The 22452-nt window shown below is 35.7% G+C and overlaps 1 protein-coding gene across 2 annotated transcripts in view; it reads left to right on the top strand.

The window, feature by feature from the left end:
- Positions 1–22452, top strand: part of BRWD1 (bromodomain and WD repeat domain containing 1) — a 100282-nt gene that overhangs the window by 56824 nt on the left and 21006 nt on the right. For both annotated transcript variants that reach the window (XM_081070985.1, XM_081070984.1), the window contains exons 26-37: positions 1642–1766; positions 2390–2472; positions 6192–6303; positions 6932–6993; positions 9219–9374; positions 9586–9706; positions 10519–10644; positions 12412–12484; positions 13469–13510; positions 15056–15202; positions 15742–15894; positions 20981–21147. In XM_081070985.1, the coding sequence (XP_080927111.1) occupies positions 1642–1766; positions 2390–2472; positions 6192–6303; positions 6932–6993; positions 9219–9374; positions 9586–9706; positions 10519–10644; positions 12412–12484; positions 13469–13510; positions 15056–15202; positions 15742–15894; positions 20981–21147 (1367 nt within the window). The remainder of the gene's footprint in view (positions 1–1641; positions 1767–2389; positions 2473–6191; positions 6304–6931; positions 6994–9218; positions 9375–9585; positions 9707–10518; positions 10645–12411; positions 12485–13468; positions 13511–15055; positions 15203–15741; positions 15895–20980; positions 21148–22452) is intronic.

The raw sequence follows: 22452 nt of genomic DNA, 5'->3' as shown, positions 1-22452 counted from the left end.
CCTTCTTATGTGAGCTCTCACATTGTAAACAAGTGTCATTGTTGCAGCCTAATCAATGAAAAATTTTTCACATTTGTATGCTTTTTGTTGGTGGCTTGCTGTTTAAAATTGCCCCCACGCATAGTGGTAAAGTGCCATCTTGTGTTCCTAAGCACCTTACAGAGAGTATATGTGTGTTGGATAAGTTTTATTTAGGCATGAGTTACAGCGCCGTTAGTTCAGCGCTTTGAGTTCAATGTTAATGAGTCAGTGACATGTATTCAGTGAGGTGTCTCTCAGCAGACATCCACGTCACTCATGGTTATACACTGACTGGGGGACCACAGTGTTATGACCAGAGACCTGTAGGAACCTAACCCTGTATTTCCTCCGGAGCACTGGTTAGGTGCCCACTAAGGCAGTGCTCCTTCGGTGCTCTAGGCGGCTCTGTAGAACGTTACTGCGAAGAACGAGAGTCAGCCGAATTTAGCACTTGTGTACTTCACAACCACCACATATTCGTGCAGGGAATCAATGGATGAACAATCTCTTGTATTCTTAGTATGAAGGAGACATGTCAGGGGGAAGGCTAGTTATGGCCCGTCCATTGGTGGGTACCCCGTCATAGTGTGTGGGGGGGTTGCTCATGTTCACTGTCCTAGCCCTCCTGCTGGACTAGGTCACGGCACGTAGTAGTATTGAAATATATTAGGCAGATGTTTAATGTCAAGTTTTTGAAGAATATTTAATAAGCCAAAAGCTTACACGTTTTGTGTGATACAAAATTATGTAAATGAAAATGTGTCTCTAGGAAGAAAGCCAAAAGGGAATTCAGATTGTTCACAGTGGTTATCCTTAGGTACTGAGCTGATAACGTGATTTGTGTAGTCTTTCTTACATATTTTAGGTGTATAGCTGTCCCTCCTTATCTGTGGGGAATACGTTGCAAGACCCCCCCACCATGGGTACTGCCAAACCCTACATATACTGTGTTTTTTTCTATACATACATGTGATAAACTTGAGTTTATAAATTAGGCACGGTAAGCGATTAAGAGCAATAACTAAAAATCAAATAGAACAATTACAATCATGTACAATAATAAAAGTTGTGTGAATGGCTTTGGGGACGTTATTAGGTAAAGGTCACTTGCACACAAGCGCTGCGATACCGAAACAGTTGTGGATCTGACAACTGAGACGCCACTCAGTGAACAGTGGCCGGGCAGTGATCCAATATGGAGATGCTGGGCCAAGCGCTGATTCACATCCCAAATGGGGCGGCGCAGGGCAGCAGGAAACTTCACTGTGCTGCTCAGAGGGGTGCACAGTTTAAAACTTATGTTCATTTCTGGAATTTTCTGTTTAGTATTTTTGAACTGTGGTTAACTCTAGGTAACTGAAAAGGCAGAAAACGCAACCACGGATGAGGGGGGATTATTGTATTTTCTAAAGTGACTCTATACCTTACATTAGAAACAGTATTAAATGTCTATTTTCAAAAAGATGGGAAGCAAAAATGATTGTAATTACTGGTAAATTAAACCTGTCCACTGGTTTGGAAGCCTAAATTGTGAGTTGACTAAATTTTGCATTATGTAGAGAATTAGTCTTGGAGAATTACTTTATTTTAACCATTTTAAAAAAAAAAAATCTCTTGAAGGATCAAGAATTGGTCAAAATAGTTGGAATACGATACGAGGTTGGGCCCCCCACACTCTGTTGCCTCAAACTAGCGTTTATAGATCCTGCAACTGGAAAACTTATGGACAAATCTTTCTCTATTAGGTACGTATTACCATTTTCGATGGAATTATTGCTGATCAACATGCCTTTCCATTTAGCTGCAGGGTAGATAATAGAGTACCGTGGTTGAAGTTCTGATAGATGGAGTTAAAAGAGTGTTGAAGTTCTGATACTAGGAGCAAAAATAGAGGGACTACAGCAACAATTAGGCACTGGCATGTTTTATAAATTTTTCCATGCTGCTGAAATGTGTGTGTAATTCTGGCTTGTAGGGGAAATTGCTCCTGCTTTTGTTTTTGAGAAAATGTTGGGATAATTTGCTAGGTAAACCTGTGTTGTCCAGTATGGTAGCCATATGTAGCTGTTGAGCCCTGGAATGTGGCTGGTTAGAACTGAGTGGGACATAAATATGCACAGTGAGTTTTGAAAACTTGGTGTGAAGAAAAAGAATGTAAAATATCTCATTATTTTGTATTGATTATGTGGTGAAACTATTTAGGATATATTGGGTTAAATAAAACACAGTATTACAATTAATTTCACTGGTTTCTTTTTATTTTTTTTAATAAGTAAAAAATTGACAACTACACATGTGGCTCCCATTGTATTTCTGTTGGGCAGTATTGCCCTCGATTATAACCTGATGATCTTTTATTTGTGTTTAGATACCATGATATGCCAGATGTTATTGACTTTCTTGTATTGCGTCAATTTTACGATGAAGCAAGGCAGAGGAATTGGCAGTCTTGTAAGTCTGTCCCCACTGAGTTTTATATGCTCGTAGAAATTAATCTGTCTTTCTGTACTGTAATAAAAGTTTTTTGGTTGTGGTACAGCTTATTAGTGTGGATGCAAACATGTAAATTCTGGAAAGAATTATAGATATAAGTGACTGGTAAGTATATTTTGCTTAGGGCTTGGTACTTCCTACTTCTTAGTTGACTTTTTAGCCAAGCAGTATTTCTTCTATTCTTTTGTGACATTTTGAAGGGATTATTTCTTACTCATTGATTATAGTCTAGGGTGGTAGACCTTTTATTTCCTTTCAGACTTCTCCAAATTGCATTATCTCTAATTATCTTTAACGTGACACTGGTTAATTCACAAAATTATCCTATGATGTAAAACAACCAGAAAGTTGAAAAATGCGGGTTTCACACAGATAATGTTCTGGTATACCAGAATATTTTACCTTTGATATCATATCAACCCAGATTTAAATAGTCAGACTTAAGGGAACCATTCCTTTAAAAAATAAAAAAGTTCCTATAATGCTTATGCTTTATAAACACGATGTGTATGTGTGTCCAGAAAAAGTAAAATGACCTCAACGTGGGCACTGACTACATGGTGCCCATTTAGGGCGGGCTGATGGGCTCACTTGCTTAGATTTGTGCAGGTCATTCATCTCTTCAGGACATAGTTGATGACTGTCGTCAGGACAGGTAATACCGGTTAGCATCTGTAGTGCTTGTTTCCCAGGTGTACATATGGTGTTACTTTTCAGTAGGGAATGTTATCCTGGGGAGCTCATATGTTGAGATTTACTCCAGTCACTTAGGATAACTTATTCTGCTATCATCAGCTTTGGTCTCTTGTTAGAAATACCAGGTTTTGCCAGGCTGTGTCATCTAGTGTACACATTCATAAATGATGTTAAGATCGTATTAATTTTCCTAGTTTCTGCCGCCCTTTTTGACAGATAATACAAGCAAGTACCTTTTAGATAAATGCCCTCAGCCATCCCTGTTTGAAACAAAGATTGTCAGAGTATTGCTGTTCTTAGTAGATTATTTTTAATGGTAATGTCCGAACAAGTAATTAAGATTATTTTGGGACTAGAGGTAAAGAAAATTTTTCTTGTAGAAAAACATCTAGCTATACCACACACATGAGATAGCTGGCATATGTGGGAATTAACAAATACAGCCAAGTCCCAAAGAACTTTCAGGTTTCTCATCTGTTAATGTTTTTTTTTCAGCCCCCATGGCGTGTAGGTCAGAAGCTCTTACTTTGTTATGCCAATATGGCTATTCAAAATTTTTTTTAACTTAATTCTCTACAGCTAAATTTTAGAGACAGATTCCCAATTGCCCCTTATAGTTCTGTTGTTTATGTCTTATTTTCATGGTTGAGAAATTGGTGTACCAGTTCTTTTATACTAATTAACTCATTTTTGCTCACCTGTAAGATCTTACCCATTCTCCTGAAGTTTGAGCTGTGCTCTTAGAGGAAGTAACTTGTTTCTGTTTTTACTGTGTTGAGAACTTAGCAAAAGTTTATCCTTCTCTTGAATAGCCAAAATAGGTTTATTTGAAAATTCTTAATGGAATAGAAAAAAACAATTTTTACCATGAGAAAACTAATTTTTATGGCTCCTTTTAAAGTTTTTGTCTTACACTGAAGAAATATTTTTGTCTAAACTGAATGTATCTTCTAGCATTAGATAAGTAGGAAAGAAAAATATTATAAACTTAATTTTTGGTATCAAAAACTGGCTCTCTTATAACCATTTGTTTTTATATTAGGCATCTCAAAATGAAGCCACTGGATTTGTTATTACCATAATACTTATTGTAATAAATATTGTAATTGCTGTTTATGCTAAAATTAGTTTATTTACATTACAGACAAAAACCCCGGTGTTATATCAAATTTTTAGTGTATGGCTTTCATTTAAAATGTTAGAAAAAATTTATTAAGATTTATTTCTAAAGTTGAAGTTTCGTTTTGGAATATATGTTAATGAAATTCTTTTTTTTGTTGAAATATTTTCAAAAGTAGAATTTCATTAATGGTAGAGAGATGGGTAGAGGGATTGAGGGGATTACAGGTGTTTAGTGATTTTGATGTAAAATGTACGTGGAAGTCATGTTTACATGAATTTGAAAATATATTAAGAACCTTAAAGCATGTGACTGACATTGAGATACTGCTGTTTTTTACAGAATTCCCTGTAGGTATACTCGTTAGTAAAGAGTCTTGGTTCTTTGTGGGTAGTATATAAATATTCTCTTAGGGGTGAAGTGTACCTTTAATTTTTATTGATACTGTTTTCATAAAATTTTCCTTGAAAAAGAATTGTTAATCTATCAAAGAATTACTAATGCTGTGTAATTTCTTTCTCTTAACTGTTTTTGTTTTGAAAATGGTGGGATGGATGGGAAGGAAGAGCTAGGGTATTACAGCAGTCTTTGTTTCTTTTGTAATAAATAATATGTCAAACAAAGATCAAATCAGTTTATTTCTCTAGAAGTGTTACAGTTGTAGGGTACATTTAGAAATGTGTATGATTTAAAATCCCTGAAGTCTGTTAAAGTATTTGTTCCACAGTTGGTTTGTATGTTATGCTGAGATAATGGACATGTGGATGTTTCATTCTTTGAAATAACAAATGTGGAAGTGTTGAGGGTAGATTTAGACCTAATTTTTATTATGAGATCTTAAGAATTAGAACACTTTTCTGTGAAGACACTTACATAGGAACAACTTTAGAATAATCATGGATTTGGTTCTAATCATACTTTTATAATTTGTTTTATTCAAGAAATGTTATATTTCGTAAGTATATATATATATTTAATGCACTTATTTTTTAAATAAAAAAAATTACTTTCAGGTGTACAAAGCAACATAATGATGAGACATTTACACCCCTCACAAACTGATAACCCCCCTCCAGATTGACCACCCCTCCGACATCGTATATGCTGTTACAATACCACTGATTACATTCCCTATACTGTACTTTACCTCCCATGAATACACATACACATGTATATGTGGATATATATATTTAATTATAGTTGACATTCAGTGTTGTTCTACATGCACTTCAGGTGCACAGCGCAGTGGTCAGGCATCTATGCAATCTATGAAGTGATCCCCCTGATGAGTCCAGTGCCCATCTGGCACCCCACATAATCGATACAACATTGATTATATTCCCCAAACGATTTCATATTCCTGTGACTATTTTGTGACTACCAATTTGTACTTTATAATCCCTTCACCTTCTCTCCCATTCCCCAACTCCCATCTAGCAACTGTCAGTTTTTTCTCTGTATCTGTGTCTATTTGGTTCATTTTAATATACTTATTGAACAAATATTTATGGATAGTAGACATTGTAAAGGATTTTTGAGTTTTCTTAAAAATTCTTCATTTTATGTTGCAAAAATCTAACAACTTACTTTGGAGTGGGAATTTGGATCCACTACACAACCCAACCTGGCCATAGATGCTTTAGCCTGTTATGTTGTGTGGTTGTGTATCTTCAGTAAATGGCTTAGTGTAACATTGTATCTTTTTCACGTTTGATTATAGGTTGCTGGGAAGTGGGGAGGGATGGCTGATTTTAACATAAAAATATATTTTGATTTTTATTTTATCTGTATCATATGGTGTTTTATAAATTAAAAATGTTAGTGTTGCAAATTGGTGTCTGATTGGTCATCTCTCTTCCAGGTGACAGGTTCCGTTCTATCATTGACGATGCTTGGTGGTTTGGGACAGTACTCAGTCAAGAGCCCTATCAGCCACAGTACCCTGATAGTCATTTCCAGTGCTATGTTGTTAGGTCTGTATGCAGAAGGAAACGAATCAGTACGAACATTTGTTCATTGTGGCAGGTGGTTGGATGAATAACAGGATGAAAACAACCCCGATTAATTGTCATGACGTCATGTCAGTCCACCTCTGCAGTCTCTTGCATGGCTCTGTTGTTCCCTGCTCACTAGGACCCCCTTGGCTCACTCTCTGACTGCTTCCCCAGGACCATTTCTGTAGCTTCCTAATATCTCCCCAGCCTGATAGTGCGTGCTGCATCATTGTCTACCAGCACATATTGCATCTTTTCCTTTGCTCAGAAAAGCTGTGCTGCCTTTCCTTTGGCTGCGGAATACAGTCCACGCTCTGAAGCGTGAGTCACGTTCCCGCGTTCACACTTGAGTTTTTCTTTACTTACCCTGGTTTAGGCCACACAGGATTTCTGGTTTTGTCCTTGAGCCCGCCATACATTTTTACACTTAGTTTTCATAATGTATCCTTCTAACATTTTATTACTGTTAAATATTTAAACTTTCACTGCCATAGTGAGGTTAATTTTCATATTTTCTATCTTTTTTACTCTTGTAGTGGATACCTAGTTACTAGCCACAAGTTGGCTTTATGGAAGGCTAACCAGACTTTTCTTTTGGTTTTAACAGGTGGGACAATACTGAAATTGAAAAGCTTAGCCCATGGGACATGGAACCAATTCCTGATAATGGTATGTAATTGTTAAATAATGAAAATATTTTACCTTTGTGTTTCTAATTTTTTACCTTACTAAAGCACTTGGAGCAAATTGTATTCTAAGAAACGTTTTCAAATTATGGTAACTGAGCTTTACTAAAAGAAGTCAAGAGAATTACGTGTATCTGGTTCATGAATTCTTATCCTGAGTTTCCACCCTGGTGCTGGCTGGATCTCAGTAGACTATGTAAGTCTGCTTTAAACTCTTTAGACCGCCTCATGCAGCCTTTATTTCCTTGTCCTCATCCTTACTCTATTATCTTTGTTTGATCTTCAAAGAAAAGTTCTAACTTGACTTCCACCTGTCTTCTGCTTTACCTCAGCTTGTCTGTCTCACTATGGATCGTCTGCTCCCTTCCCTTGAGAGAAATGTCTCTGTTCCAAAGCCAGCCTCTCCCTTCAGTGCATGCCATCCTATTGCTTTCAACCTCTGTCAGACATGGCACTTAAATGTAGTTCATTCCGTCCAAGAATTTTCGTTTCCTCCTTCCTTTCTCCATTTGAGTTCGAATTTTTCTCTTGTGCCTTACAGCACTTATCATTTGGCTTTACTGAACATTTTATCTGCTGAATTATTTCCCTCTGGCTAGACTTTTTGAAGGGGTGCTGTGTCCTTCCCTCCTTTTCTTCACTGTCAAGCTTTCTTTTACACTAGTGCTTATGCAACGTAAAAACATACAAAAGCTTTTGTGCTTGCACCCCACCATTCTTTTACATGTGAAGTCTTTGCTCCATGAGTTTTTCCTGTGTCTGCTCTAGGGGCCAAGCAGACCCTTTTCCTGTGTGTTTTACTCTCTGACATATCTTCAACTAGCACGTCTTGCTTTAATTTGGAAATAAAGATTTTTATGGGAATAAGGAATTTTCTTCCAAAAATGGTTTTCTAATAACTGCTGTCTTGAAAGTCCCCAGTGACCCGCTTCGTTAGGTTTTCATTTGAGCTCAGTATCTTACAAGTAAGTACTAGGAAATGAAATTTTGCAGTGTAGAAAGTGTGTGATAAGTAAAAACCAACATTTTTTGAGGTCATACTCTGTTCCTAAGAACTCTGTATCAGTTCATTCAATCTGCGGTATTGATGCTCTGTTACTAATTTTACAGATGAAGTAACTGAGGCTCCGAGAGTTTGCAGGAACTTGTTTAGTCACACGCACTTCTAGAAAGGATAGGAGTTGGGATTCTAACCCAAGCCATCTGACTCCAACGAGGGCTTTTAACTCCTGTTTCCAGCTGCTCTTTTGTAAAGGATAGTACAAATCAGTGAAAGCACTTATATAAATTAATGTTAATGAGGCCACTAAGGCTTTAGAAGAACTGTCAAAAGACATGAGCAGGCAGAAAAATTAACGTGGAGGCATATGAAGAGAGGTTCGTTGTATTAATGTTTTTGGAAATGTATATTTAATAAAATAATGGTCTTATTATATTGTTAGATGGATAAGTTTATCTTCTAGTCCTATTGACATTTTTTCCCTTTTATTTGTAATTTTCAAGAAAAAGTTCTCTGAACATTTATACTGCCTCTTGTTAAAATGTGCACTTTCATCATTATAAATTTTTATTGTACTTTTTCATATTTCATTTTGAAATAATTTTAGATTTACAGAATGTTACAGAAATAGTACAAAGAATTTATGAATACCCAGTTTTCTCAAATGTTAACATTTTAGCTAACTATAGTGCAACTATCAAATCAGGAAATTAGGGCTGACGCCATTCTAATCTGTATACCTTCACATTTGGACGAAGGTCCTAATGTCCTTGCACACATTGGATTTCAATGCATGTCTTAGTCTCTCTGAACCTGGGATCCCTGAGTCGTTCCTTTATCTTTCATGACCATGACACTTGTGAAGCATACTAGCCAATTATTTTGTAGATTTTTCCTCAGTTTGGGTTTGTCCGATGTTTCCTCATGATTAAATCCAGTGTTTAAACGTTGGGCAGGAGTGTGAGAGAAGTGATGTTGTGTCCTCAGTGCTTCGTAGCGCAGCACGAGCTATCAGTTTGTCTTGTTCCTGCAGATGTTAGCTTGACTCCTTTGATGTAAGTGGTATTTGTCAGATTTCTCTGCTATAAAGGAACTACTTTTTCCTTTGTAATTAGTGTATTGTTTATGACTTTTGACAATTTAATTAAATATAGTGTATATTTGTTCTTTGGTTTATTTTTTTCTTTTTGTTTTAATGGAATTCCTAGTTGATCCACCTGAAGAATTAGGAGCTAGTATTTCTGTCACTTCAGATGAACTAGAGAAATTACTCTACAAACCACAAGATGGTGAATGGGGTCAGAAATCAAGAGATGAAGAATGTGAACGAATTATTAGTGGTATAGATCAACTTTTGAATCTCGGTAAGTTTTTTTAGGATGAAAAGTTTCATGTTTAAGCTTTCTCACACGAGTATTTTGAAACAGTATCATAATTTTGGTTGTGTTCATTACTATAATTTCTGTTTGTTACCTTTCGGAGTGTTAAATTTATCTCTGTTTTACGAACGAGTTGTAGAGAAATATCACTTAGAGGTAATGAATTTATTGATAAAAATTCTGTCTGCCTTTACAGATATAGCAGCAGCTTTTGCAGGGCCAGTCGACCTGTGCACGTATCCGAAGTACTGTACTGTCGTAGCTTATCCAACTGATCTTTACACAATTCGAATGAGACTTGTGAATCGATTTTACAGGTTAGTGGAAACCTACTTTAAAAATAGTTTGAAAAGATATTTGGCCGTACCAGCTAGAGTACAGAGGTGGTAGTTGACAGTGACCGTGGTGGAATGGGGACTGATTAACATTACTGTCTGTTTCATTTTTGTCTTTCATTATTGTAATTTTTTGGTCATGTAAGACATTGTGTTAGGTGCCTGTGGGTAGGTGTATATATAGAACCTAGATAAGAAAAATGACCAGATTTCCTTCCTCAATCTTTAGTGGTCTGTTTTTCTTACAAATTATGTTAAGTAGTTAGAAATTACACACACACACACACACACACACACACACACACGTGTGTGTGTGTATATACATATATGTATATGAAAAATTATCATTATAAAAAACTGATTTGAGTTCACATTGTTGGTACAGCTTATCTCTGTGGTTGGACATGGAAATGTGCATTTGTCAGAAACCACTTTGCCAGAGTACAGTGAGATTGCCTCTTACGTTTCAGTGTGGAACACATTTTCTTCATTGAATTTCAATAACTTCAAATGCCCTGTTAGGCAGTGTAAAAAGGGAGGCTTGCTCTGTTGGTTTTCTGGATGTGATTAAGTGATCTGTTAAGATTTCTGGTCCTTAGACGTATTCTCTCTAGTACAGCATCTAGTGTTACTGCTTATGACTGTGATCAAGTTGCCAGCAAGAAAAGGTTATTCATTGTCACTTTGCACTTATGGTTTAATTAATATAGAATGCTGGCTTGACATGCTGGATTTTTCACTTGGTTTGTCTTTTCATTTTCTAAACCCTTAATTGCCTACTTTTTATTTCGCAGGAGGCTATCTGCATTAGTTTGGGAAGTCAGATATATAGAACATAATGCCAGAACATTTAATGAACCTGAGAGTGTAATTGCAAGATCAGCTAAGAAGATAACTGACCAACTTTTAAAATTTATCAAGTAAGTGATCTCATATTATAGATGTGGAAAAGTGACTGCATGTTATGCTCTTGCAACCATCCAGGTCTTAAATTTTACTCTCTGAATTATACCCTTTTAATGTTTTACTATAAGTGACATTTCTTTACATACTTATTGTGATTATAGTTTCCGTAAAGGAATAAGAAATTAACCAATCCAAATTTTTCTACTTTTTGTAATTTTGCACTGCAGAGACTTGCCCTGTGTATGTCTCCTTCCCCGTTTCCCCTTAGGTTAATGTTGTCCATGTCTGTGGGGGCCTGACGCACCGACAAGAAATCACCCTTGGTGCAGTACTTTTGACTCCAGCGTAGCCCTTCCTTGGATTTCTCAGTTTGTACATCAGTGTCCTCTTTCTGTTCCAGGGTCCAATCCAGAATCCCCATCACTTACACTTTTGCTTTTCTTAATTTTCTTTAACCTGTTCCCTAGGTTTTCCTTCCTTTTATGACCTCATCATTTTTTATGAGTGTTAAATAATTTCTTTGTAGAGTGTACTTGTGTTTGTCTGATGTTTTCTCATGATTAGACTGAGTTTTAATCTTTGGATTGTATCCTGTGAGAGTGTTTGTACGTGCATGAATATTCCACATACTTTCCTGCTTTGGGAAGTTAATTTGGAATAAAGAGTATGATGAATGAAAACTGACCTGGAAATTGAGATGCAAGGTCTAGTCCAATCTGTTCTAGTGAACATTCTATGTGACTCTGAACAAATTACTCAGCCTGTAGCCTTTGAAATGAATGAGTTTTACTATATGATCCTTGTATGCCTTTTCCCCATAGCTGTATTAAAAAAATAATCCTGTAGTAAAGTTTCAGGAACAATACAGTGAATATCCATGTACCCTTCACCTAGATTCATCATTTTGTAATATTTGCTTTATTCTTTTTTGTGTACATGCCCAGTACAGTGTCTGTCGGTCTCTCTGATAATGTATTTTCTAAACTGTTTTTAGAGTAAGTTGGAGACATTGTGACACTTTATCCTTTAATGCTTCTTCCTGTATCTCCCAAGAACAGGAACATTCTTTTAGATAGTCATAATACAGCTACCACAGTCAACAAACTTTGTTTTTATTGAAAGAATTAATATACTAGAGGAGGTAATTTATAAACTGTGCCATCATTTTCAATATCCAGCTACAAACTGGGGAATAACTGATTCCAGTCTATCTCACTTGCCTGCGTTAAATCTGTCCTATGTCTGGAGGACTCAGACTTAGTGCCTTTTCCCCAAAACTTGCTTCTTTTTTTCTTCAGGAAGATCACATACCATTGTCATCTCCTTTATACCTGGATGTCCCTACTTTAGCATTCTTTCTTCTTCTTTGTGTACAGTGAGATTAAGATATAATGTGCTTTAATTTCCATTTCTTTTTTTCCTTTAATTATGTTTTATCTCAAATTAATCATTTTTCCTGGTACTGATTATGAATATTATTAGTGATGATACTTAGAAAAACTAATTCGTGTAATTCATCCAACTGAGGCCATACATACGTTATTTCTGGATTATCGGCTTAATTTCTGTACATACTTAACAAAAAAGAAATCTTAACTTCATTCAATATTCTAAGATGGTCAGTTGTTTCCACAGAAGGTAGAGTTTAAAATCCTGATATTTCTCTGCTTGAAGTTAGTATGCATAGTTGGGCAACTGTTTAAATCTAACCTGTAGTTTGAATCTTTGACAATAATAACTGCATCTGCATACAGTTAAAAAAGTGAAAAATTGTTTTTTAGGGATCAAGACTGTACAAATATCTCAGAACTGTCTAACACATCTGAAAATGATGAGCAAAATGCAGAGGATTTGGTATGAAGTTTGTCAATTTTACAATAATTTGTGTTAATTTCAAATAGTACCTTGAAAATAATAAGTAGAAAATGTTGATTACCTATTATTAATTTTTGCTATATTCCAGTGAACAAATATAGAGCATTTGATACAAATACATTTTTTAATTATCTAGTTGGTCAGTGATGTAATTTGTTTCAGCCAATAATTGATACCAATATATCAAACAAAATACGTTCAAGTGAATAACTTAAGTGTGGAATATGTTCTCTTTCCAAATTTTAGCTAGAGGTACATTAAAGAAGTACTTTGGAAACATTTTTGGTAAAACAAATATCTGAGAGTTGGATTTAATTGTAATTAAGAATTGGTAAACACTTACTAAAAATTTTTTTTAAAAAATTTAAATCTAAAAGAAAAAATCAGTGAGCTTTACGTGCTCAAAGTACTGTGCAGTCCTTCACTCAAGATGAGTTGGAAGTGTGAGTAGAGGCCAGTATGAGTGACGCGGTATCACTGCACTTCACACAGAATCAGGCTGCCAGGTGGGGTTGCCGGAGAGGTGTTCTTTAAAAACAGCAGAGCCTTCATTTCTACACCAGCTTTTATTGTCGTTGGCTGAGTTTCATGGTAATTTATATTGGAATAAAAATTGATATAGTAATATGTGATTTAGGGAGTAAGAAAATGTGTAGAGTACAAAGTCCAGGAACTGTAAAAGACTGTTTCTGGGGTTTATAAATAGAGATAAGACACAAATTTAAAGCTGCTTTTTATAGCTATATTTTGGAATTAGTGCATGGAATGTAAAGGGTTATTAAGAGTGATTGGTTTGTTGGAAACTGCATGCCACAAAGATCATCTGATACAGTTTGTTTTTTGAGATTTTGTTAAGTTATAACGCTCATAAGACCTAATGCCTTAGATGTGTTTTTAAAATTAAGATTATTACATTTTTAATGAGAACATTAACACTTAAGGTGCCCTGATTTTTATTCCTAGGATGATAGTGATCTTCCTAAAACATCTTCTGGGAGAAGGAGAGTAAGTTAATCTGCCTGATTGACCTTTGTTGTTTACTTGTTCTTTAAAATCAACCTTAAATTTTAGGTGTAGTCTTTCGAACGTTACATTGATGTATATGAATATTTTGTAAGAGTAAGGGGAGCAGTTACTGAAAGGGTGGATAGTTAGGTAAGGTTTAGAGGAAGAATTTGGATTTGAACTGTGTTCTCAGAATGAGATAAAGTTAGAAGAGGAAATTCAAAAAGTAGGAAAGTGTGGCATGTCAGTGGCCAGTGAGGGCATGGGCCTGAGTGGTACAGAGGCTGAATGTTGGGGAGTGAGCAAAATGGCTGTATCTGGCTGTGACGTTGGGAGCAGATTATGGTGATACTGAAAACCACGGTTTTCAGTTAGAGAATCAGTTACACAGCCAAAATTGATATAACTAGATTTTGAGGGAAAAGAGGGTAAGTATTAAAGAAAGTGAGTTAGGAGTTCATTGCAAGAATCTAAGCGTGAAGGATGGGAACCTAGTCAAGTATCGTGTTTGCTTGGAATGGAGAGGAAGGGAAGGAAACGAGACCTTTTAAGGGGAAAATTAAATAGCATTTGGTGACTGAACCTTTTTTTTACAATGAGGATTGGTTGGGGGGATGTATGGAAATAAGTTTGGGATATTGGGTACTTAGAATTGTGATGTCACCAGCAGAACTCTTGAAGTTCTAATGTAACATGTTAATTAAAGGTAATTAAGATAAAATACTCAAAATAATGTTAACATTTAAAATTTCATCAAATGCTGCTTAAATTTAAACTTTTGATAACAATTTTCATAGTATGCTTGCCCCAAATAACATTGAAAAGGTAGACTTGAAATATTATCATCTGATTTTCATTTTCGTATAATTGTCCCCGGTGGTTAGTTTCTGTTTAGAATTTGCTATGGCTGCTGTAGCAAATTAAAAATCTAGTGGCTTAAATAACAAAAATAATATGTTTCAATTCTATAAATTAGAAGCTTAACATGGATCTCACTGCGCTAAAATCAAGGTGTCTGCAGGCTGTATTCCTTTCTGAAATCCTGGGGTAGAATTAGTTTCCTTGCATTTTCCAGCTTCTAGAGGCTCATGGCCCCCTTCTTCCATCTTCAGGCCAGCAGCGTGACATCTTTGCCTGACTTTTCTGCCTCCCTCTTAGAAGGACCCTTGTGATCACATAGGACCCACCCTGATAATCCAGGACAGTCTTCCCATCTCAAGATCATGCCTTTAGTCACACCTGCAGAGTCCTTTCTACCATATAAAGTGACATAGTCACAGGTTCTTGGGATTAGGATGTAGACATCTTTGAGTCGTTTTTCCGCTCACCACATTATCCAATATTACTCTTCAAAATCTGTGAAAACAATCTCTAAATTTGGGAGATAAGTGGTGGAATGAAAAATGTTTCTAGATTAACAGATGTGACATTATTGGATTTTTACAGAAAAGTGGGTTTTCTCAAAGTAGATAAAAAATCAAATACCATACCATAGTGTGACTTTGCCAAGACTGAAAAAACTTGCTATTGTGAATGTATTTTTAGGTCCATGATTGGAGGAAAAGGAATATCAGAGCAACCAACTATGTTGAAAGCAACTGGAAGAAACAGTGTAAGGAATTAGTGAACTTAATTTTTCAATGTGAAGATTCTGAGCCATTTAGACAACCCGTTGATTTGGTTGAATATCCAGTAAGTTACCATTGTTGGAATGTTTGGGGCTTTTCTTATTTTGTGTAGAGGAGATTGGGGTAGAGGTATTTAAACTTTTACAGAGTAACATGTCTAGGCTTCATGTTAGCTTTTTCTCTTACCACTAAGTCAGCTGTAGAACAGTTATGTAATAGTGGATTCTACGTGATTATCTATTATCTAAGTAGGCCTAGCCCAAGAAAAATATAAATGGGCTTAAAAAAATGTGTCTTCACTCCAGTAATAGGGGAATGGAAAATGACCTTTAAAAAGAAGTTAGGTTATAAAGCACAGATATACTATAGAAAGCTTGGAAGGAGATACAAACTATTCCATATCCTGCTACCAAGTATAATATTTTTGGTATATTTATTACCTTGTCTCTATGTCTGGGCCTTTTAAAATAATTATTAATGGTTCTTAAAGTCCTTCTAATTTATTTTCTCTTCTGTCATTTTGAATATTTAAAAAATCTGATGAACTTAATTTCTAAAAGCAGGAATTGAATCTTTGAACTAATTATTGTTTTTAAAACCTAGGACTACAGAGATATCATAGATACTCCAATGGATTTTGGAACAGTAAGGGAAACTTTAGAAGCGGAAAATTACGACAGCCCTTTGGAATTTTGCAAAGACATCCGGTTGATATTTAGCAATGCAAAAGCGTATACACCAAACAAAAGATCAAAGGTAATTTTACAAGTGGTTCATTAAAAAGAAAAACAAGAATGTGTGATCAGTATAGATGATAATTTTCCACTCAACTGGTAGAAGTTGGAACATTAAAGATACTTGAGTAGAGTAAGACTGTTAAGAATAGAGCTTCCACCGCTGCCCAGATATCTGCTATGGCTACCTTACAATCGTTTACCTTTCCTAAAGTTTTACAAACAAATGAGGATTGGTGAGAGTGAGGGCAGCAGTGAAAAATGAACAGATTTAAATTTGATACGTAGAGTGAGAAAACTCTTCAGACATATGAGAATCTTGAAAAGTGACTTATTGATAGAGGCTGGAAGAATACGAAAAGTAAGAAAAGGAAAATCTGAAAGTAGGGGTGTGACTAGTGATGGCATGCCAATATTTTGGCGAGTACATTCCTAAATTTTTGTTAAAATGTTATATGTTGGTCAAGTTTTCAGAACTTGTCAAAGCATAATAAATATACAACTGCACATATACTCTCGAATTTTCACAGACATCACAAACCCTTGTAGCCAGTGTGCTGGGTAATTTAAAAAAAACAATAATAATTTGAGATTTTAAAGTAAAGCACTTGTTTGATATTGTAGCGTTGTCTCTATCATCAGTGACTATTACTGCTAATTAATCATTTTGCCTTAATTTCACTTTCCCCTCATTACTTACTATCATATTCCTTCTGTGGTACTAATTCTTGTGTCAATTAGATAACTCGTTGCATTCGATATGCAAATTGCTTATTTCATCCGCTTAATAGTCAAGTTTAGCATTTTTCAAGCTTGTGTTACTCTCAACATTTAGCATTTGTATGACTGTTTATTTCCAGAAAAAAAATTTTCATTCATGTCTTTTCCCCCTCTTTTGTTTAAAATACATGTTTGAGGATTTATACCATATAACTCACCATTTAAAGTATTCAGTTTAATGGTTTTTGGTATATTACATTGTCAGATTTTCAAAATTGTGGATATATCTACATAACAATATTTTAACCATTTGAAGTGTATAATTCATTAATTACATTCACAATATTGTTCAACTGTCACTGCTGTCTATTTCCAAAACACTCTGATCACTCCAGACAGAAACTTGATAACCATTAGGTGATGACTCCACATTTTCCCCTTCCCTCAGTCCTTGGTAGCCTCTAATCTACTTTCTGTAGCTATGAATTTGCCTATTCTAGATATTTCATATAAGTTGAATACTACAGTATTTGTCTTTTTTGTGTCTAGCTTATTTCACTTACAATGTCTTCAAGGTTCATCCGTGTTGTAGCATGTATCAGAACTTTCTTTTCATGGCTGAATGATGTTCCATTGTATGGGTTGGGTATGTGGCATTTTGTTTATCCATTTATCTCTGGATGGACGCTTGAGTTGTTTCTAGTTTTTGGCTGTTGCGATTAATTCTGCAGTGAATGTTGGAATACAAGTATCCGTAAGAGTTCTTGCCCTCAGTTTCCTTGGGTATACACTAAAGAGTGGAATTGCTGGTTTATAGGGTAATTTGTATGTTTAGCCAAACTATTCCATGATGGCTGCACCACGTCACATTCCTACTAGCAGTGAATGAGGAATGAGGATACCAGTTTCTCCACATCCTGGCCAATATTTGTTCTTTTTTTTTTTTTTTTTTTTTTAATTGTAGCCATCCTAGTGAGTGTGAAGTATTATTTCATTATGGTTTTTGATTTGCATTTCTCTTATTACAAATTGTACCTGGGATTTATTTTAAGCATAATAAGACATGCAGATATCGAAATGATTGTCATGAAGTGTGTACTCACAGATCCCTAGAAACAAGTAGATGTGATACACCATATAGGGCCACACTGGGATGGACCAGCGTTGCTCAGTAGGCAGAGGGGAAGGAAGGGGTGATAATGGACGGTCATGGCTCAGAGCACATAATACTGGGGTTGTTACAGGAAGGCGAGGCTGGGCAAAGTAAAAAATTTTAGGATTGGCTAGCTTGAATAATTCTGGGAGTGTTGACTTATAGGGGTGGTGTCAAGATGTCTGATTCCTGCCATGGGGCTGTTTAGCATAGGGGGATGGATATTGACTTGGTGTATAAGAGTTTGATGAAGAAGATCCATGTGAAGTCTAGACTGATTGTTTTGTATGTCGAAGGCATGCTTGTAAGAGAGCCCTCTGTTATCTCTAGGAATTAGCTAGTCATGGGAGGGGACAGTCTCTAGGATCAAGTCTCCAAATGCTAGAGCATCACTGTACAGAAAATAAGCAAATGTAGTCAGTACATGAAGGATGTTGTATGTCTTTTCATGTGCTTGTTGGCCACTTGTATGTCTTCTGTGGAGAAATGTCTATTCAAGTGCTTTGTCCATTTTCTAATTGGATTTTTTGTCTTTTTGTTGTTGAGTTGTAGGAATTTGTTGATATATTCTGGATATTAAACCCTTCTCAGATAAATGTTTTCCAAATATTTTATTTCATTCTGTGCATTATCTTTCCACTTATAATGTCCTTTGATGTACAAAAGTTTTTTATTTTGATGAGGTCCAATTAATCTTTTTTTCTTTGATCTTTTATCCTTTTGGTTTCCTGTCTAGGAATCATTCCCAAATCCAGTGTCATGAAGATTCACCCTCTTGTAAGAGTTTTGTGGCCTAGCTCTTACACTTAAGTTGTTGATCCATATTGAGTTAATATTTATATGTGGTGTAAGGTAGAGGGTCCAATTCATTCTTTTGCCTGTGCAAATGTATTTGTCCCAGCACCATCTATTGAAGAGACTGGTCTTTCCCCAGTGAATGAACTTGGCACCCTTTTTGAAAATCAGTTGGCCATAGATACATGGATTTATTTCTGAACTTAATTCTGTTCCATCCGTCTGTATGTATGTGTCTGTCTGTCTGTGCATCTCTTTGTGTCAATACCACAATGTTTTGTTGACTGTAACTTTGTAGTAAGTTTTTTTTAAAAAGAACTTTCATTTAAGTGTGTTTTTCCAGGACCCTCAGCTCCAAGTCAAGTAGTTGTTTTAATCTAGTCGTGGAGGGTGCAGCTTACAGTGGCCCATGTGGGGATCGAACCGGCAACACCGGTGCTACATGCATCACGCTCTAACCAACTGAGCTAACCGGCCGCCCCCTGTAGTAAGTTTTGAAATCAGGATGTATGAGTCCTCCAATTTTGTTCATTTTCAAGATTTAGCTACTGAAGGGTCCTTTCAGTTCATTGTGTGTTTGAGGAATGGCTTTTGCCATTTCTGAAAACGTCCTTGAAATTTTGATAGAGATTGTGTTGAATGTGTAGATTTTGCTTTGCTCAGTATTGACATCTTAATAACGTTAAGTCTTCCTGTTTCTTACCAGGGGATGTCTTTTTATTTAGGTCTAATTTCTTGGAGCAATGTTTTTTAATTGTCAGTGACAAGTCTTACACCTTCTTGGTTAAATTTATTCCCAGATAGTTTATTGTTTTAGATGCTATTTGAAATACAATTGCTTTTTAAAAAAAATTTTATTGGGGAATATTGGAGAACAGTGTGTTTCTCCAGGGCCCATCAGCTCCAAGTTGTTTTTCAGTCGAGTTGTGGTGGGCACAGCTCAGCTCCAAGTCCAACAAGGTTGCTGTTTTCAATCTTTAGTTGCAGGGGGCGCAGCCCACCATCCCATGTGGGAATTGAACTGGCAACCTTGTTGTTGAGAGCTTGCCCTCTAACCAACTGAGCCACCTGGCCGCCCCTACAATTGCTTTTTAAGTTTCTTTTTATGATTATTCATTGTTGGTGTGTAGACACACAACTGATTCTTGTGTGTGGATCTTGTACCCTGTAATTTTGCTGAATCATTTATTAGTGCGAATAGCTTTTTTGTGGACTCTTTTGAGTGTTTCTTCATATGTAGAATCATGTCATCCATGAATAGAGACAGTTTTCTTCTATAATTCCAATTTGAATGATTTTTATTTCTTTTTCTTTGTCTAATTGCTCTGACTAGAATTTAAAATACAGTGTTGAACAGCTGTGGTGAAAGCAGACATCTTTGTCTCATTCCTGATCTTGGGGGCAAAGATGTTCAGTCTTTCACCATTGTGTATGATGTCAGTTGGGTTTTTTATACATCCCTTTCTCCATGTTGAGGAGCTGATAATTTTAAACATTTTTGTTAAATGTTTATTTTCAGTTCAAATGTATTATTGAATTTTACGTGAACGCTAATGAAGAAACATATGAAAATGGTGATAAGACAATCAGAGATTTCAAACCTAATACAATTGAGAAAAAGATCACTCTTGTTAAAACTGGTGACTTAGGCTAGACTTCAGGTTTGAAGAAAAACAATAAATTTAATATATGCAGAAAATACTGAAAATAATTGGTAAAGAGCGTATCAAGGATTACAAATTTCACATATATTCAAGGTTCTTTAGTGTTAGAGTCTCTCCACCCTCCTCCGCCATGCATCAGAGCGATTGATATTTAGCTTTCGAACATTAGACTTTTGTACTTTTGGGAAGGATTGCAGACAGTAGAGAGTACTTCCTGTAAATACATAGCTGGACCAAAAATTACTTCTAGTAACACTTAATATCACATTGTTGTTCTTTTAAAGATTTGATGTTATTATAAACATTTTTTAAACATCTTTCATGTATATATTAAAGTTCTAGGGCATGTTTTCTTCTGGATGCAAGGTATCCTTTTGTCTGTAATTCATGTTTAGGAGTAAGTGGCATCAAAGGAGGTCAGATTATAAGTAGAGACTTGTGTAAAAATGCTTTTGTCCCCTCATCCCAGAGAGGGAAGTTTTGCTCTTTTGCTGCCTAAAGTAGCAGTCTGAAAACCAGCCAGCTTCCCCTCTGACTTCAAGCAAAGGGGACATTTTTGGGTTTGTACACGTAGATGTGACAACTGGAAAACCCAAGATACTTCCTCTTCCTTGCAGATGTCATTGAAGCAAAGGGGTGGGAAATAAAGTAAGGAATGGCCATTATCTATAACAGTGATACAATAGATGGCAAGTACCCTCAATACTACAGTCTCTTTTGGAAAAATATTTTAAAAGGTATTTTGTGGTTATAGTTTTGCTTTCATATCCTTGCAGATTTATAGTATGACCTTGAGATTGTCTGCCTTATTTGAAGAAAAAATGAAGAAAATCTCCTCTGATTTTAAAATTGGTCAAAAATTCAATGAAAAACTTCGAAGGAGCCAGAGGTTCCAGAGACGGCAAAGTTGTAACCGTGTCAACCAGGCTAACAGAAATGTCAGGTGAATTGGCTATTGCAGCTTTGTGTGCAGTTCTGTAAAATTTCAGGTTGTGAAAACATGTTTGCCTTTGTTATACTAAAATTTCTTAATCATTTTAGAGTACAGCATATTCAGAAAAGTACAGTCTTTTTTTTGGCTTGAAAGCAATCTGTACTTAGAGCTGTGGCATTGATCTGTAATTACGTTAATTTATAAGCATTTAATGAAAAGCATTAATTGAAAAAACTTTATAAAAGATTATTTAAAGTATCATTTTTTTAATAAGCTTTTTTTTTAATTCAGAAAATAAAGAGATTATTATTAATGCCATTGAGCATTTGATTGTGTATGGGAAAATGTCCATTAGGAATAATGTATTATATTTTTACTGAAAACTCGTGGTAAAGAAGAAATATAAAATGCAGGATTTATTCTCTTTTATCAGCAATTTAATACTAATTTATATTCTGTCTTCTTTGACTATGTAACTTATATTAATACCAAATTTACAGGTTTTTTAAAGCATTGGAATGTGAAAATTGAGCTATTCAATGTTCAGTTTGTTTCCTTTTGCAGTTTGAGTGTGTACTATGCTGTTGATGGGTTTCTTCATGGTGGTCCTGGGGATTAACACTGCATCTCAGTTCAAAACAACCTTCTTGGGAGTAATACGATTTAATTTCTATAGATAAAGGAATTTTATTACAGTTTAGTTCCCTTCCCCTACTTGTTTGTGCTATACTGTTGTACATGTTACGTCTTTGTTTTATGCAGTTGTCTCAAATCATTTAAGAAAACAAATACTGCTATTTAATTTATCTACGTAATTACCTTTCCCAGTGGTCTTTATTTCTTTTTATGGATTTGACTTAACTTCTGGTGTCATTTTTCAGCCTAAAGTCCTTTAGTACCGTGTTTCCCTGAAAATAAGACCTAGCCCAACAATCAGCTCTAATGCGTCTTTTGGAGCAAAAATTAATTTTAATATAAGACCAGGTCTTATCTAACATAATAATAATACTGGGTCTTATATTAATTTTTGCTCCAAAAGACGCATTAGAGCTGATTGGCTAGGTCTTATTTTTGGGGAAACACTGTACCCCAGCTTTTGTTGTTAGCATATAGTAACAGATCTGGAGTCTAATGTTTTCCTTCATTGGAGAAGGTTGCTGCTGGCTTTGTTTTGTCAATTGACTAGACCGGTTTCTGTAGTCTGTATTCCCTGCAGTGTTTAGTCGCTGAAGTCTGCTCCTTTTATAAAAATTTAAAAAAAAAATTGGGGGGGGGGCGAGGGCCGGCCCAGTGGCTCAGGTGGTTGGAGTGCCG

This window comes from Rhinolophus hipposideros, assembly GCF_964194185.1.
Source record: "Rhinolophus hipposideros genome assembly, chromosome: 2".
NCBI lineage: Eukaryota > Metazoa > Chordata > Mammalia > Chiroptera > Rhinolophidae > Rhinolophus > Rhinolophus hipposideros.
The sequence above is the reverse complement of the archived record's forward strand: the minus strand, read 5'-3'. Positions and strand labels throughout refer to the sequence as shown.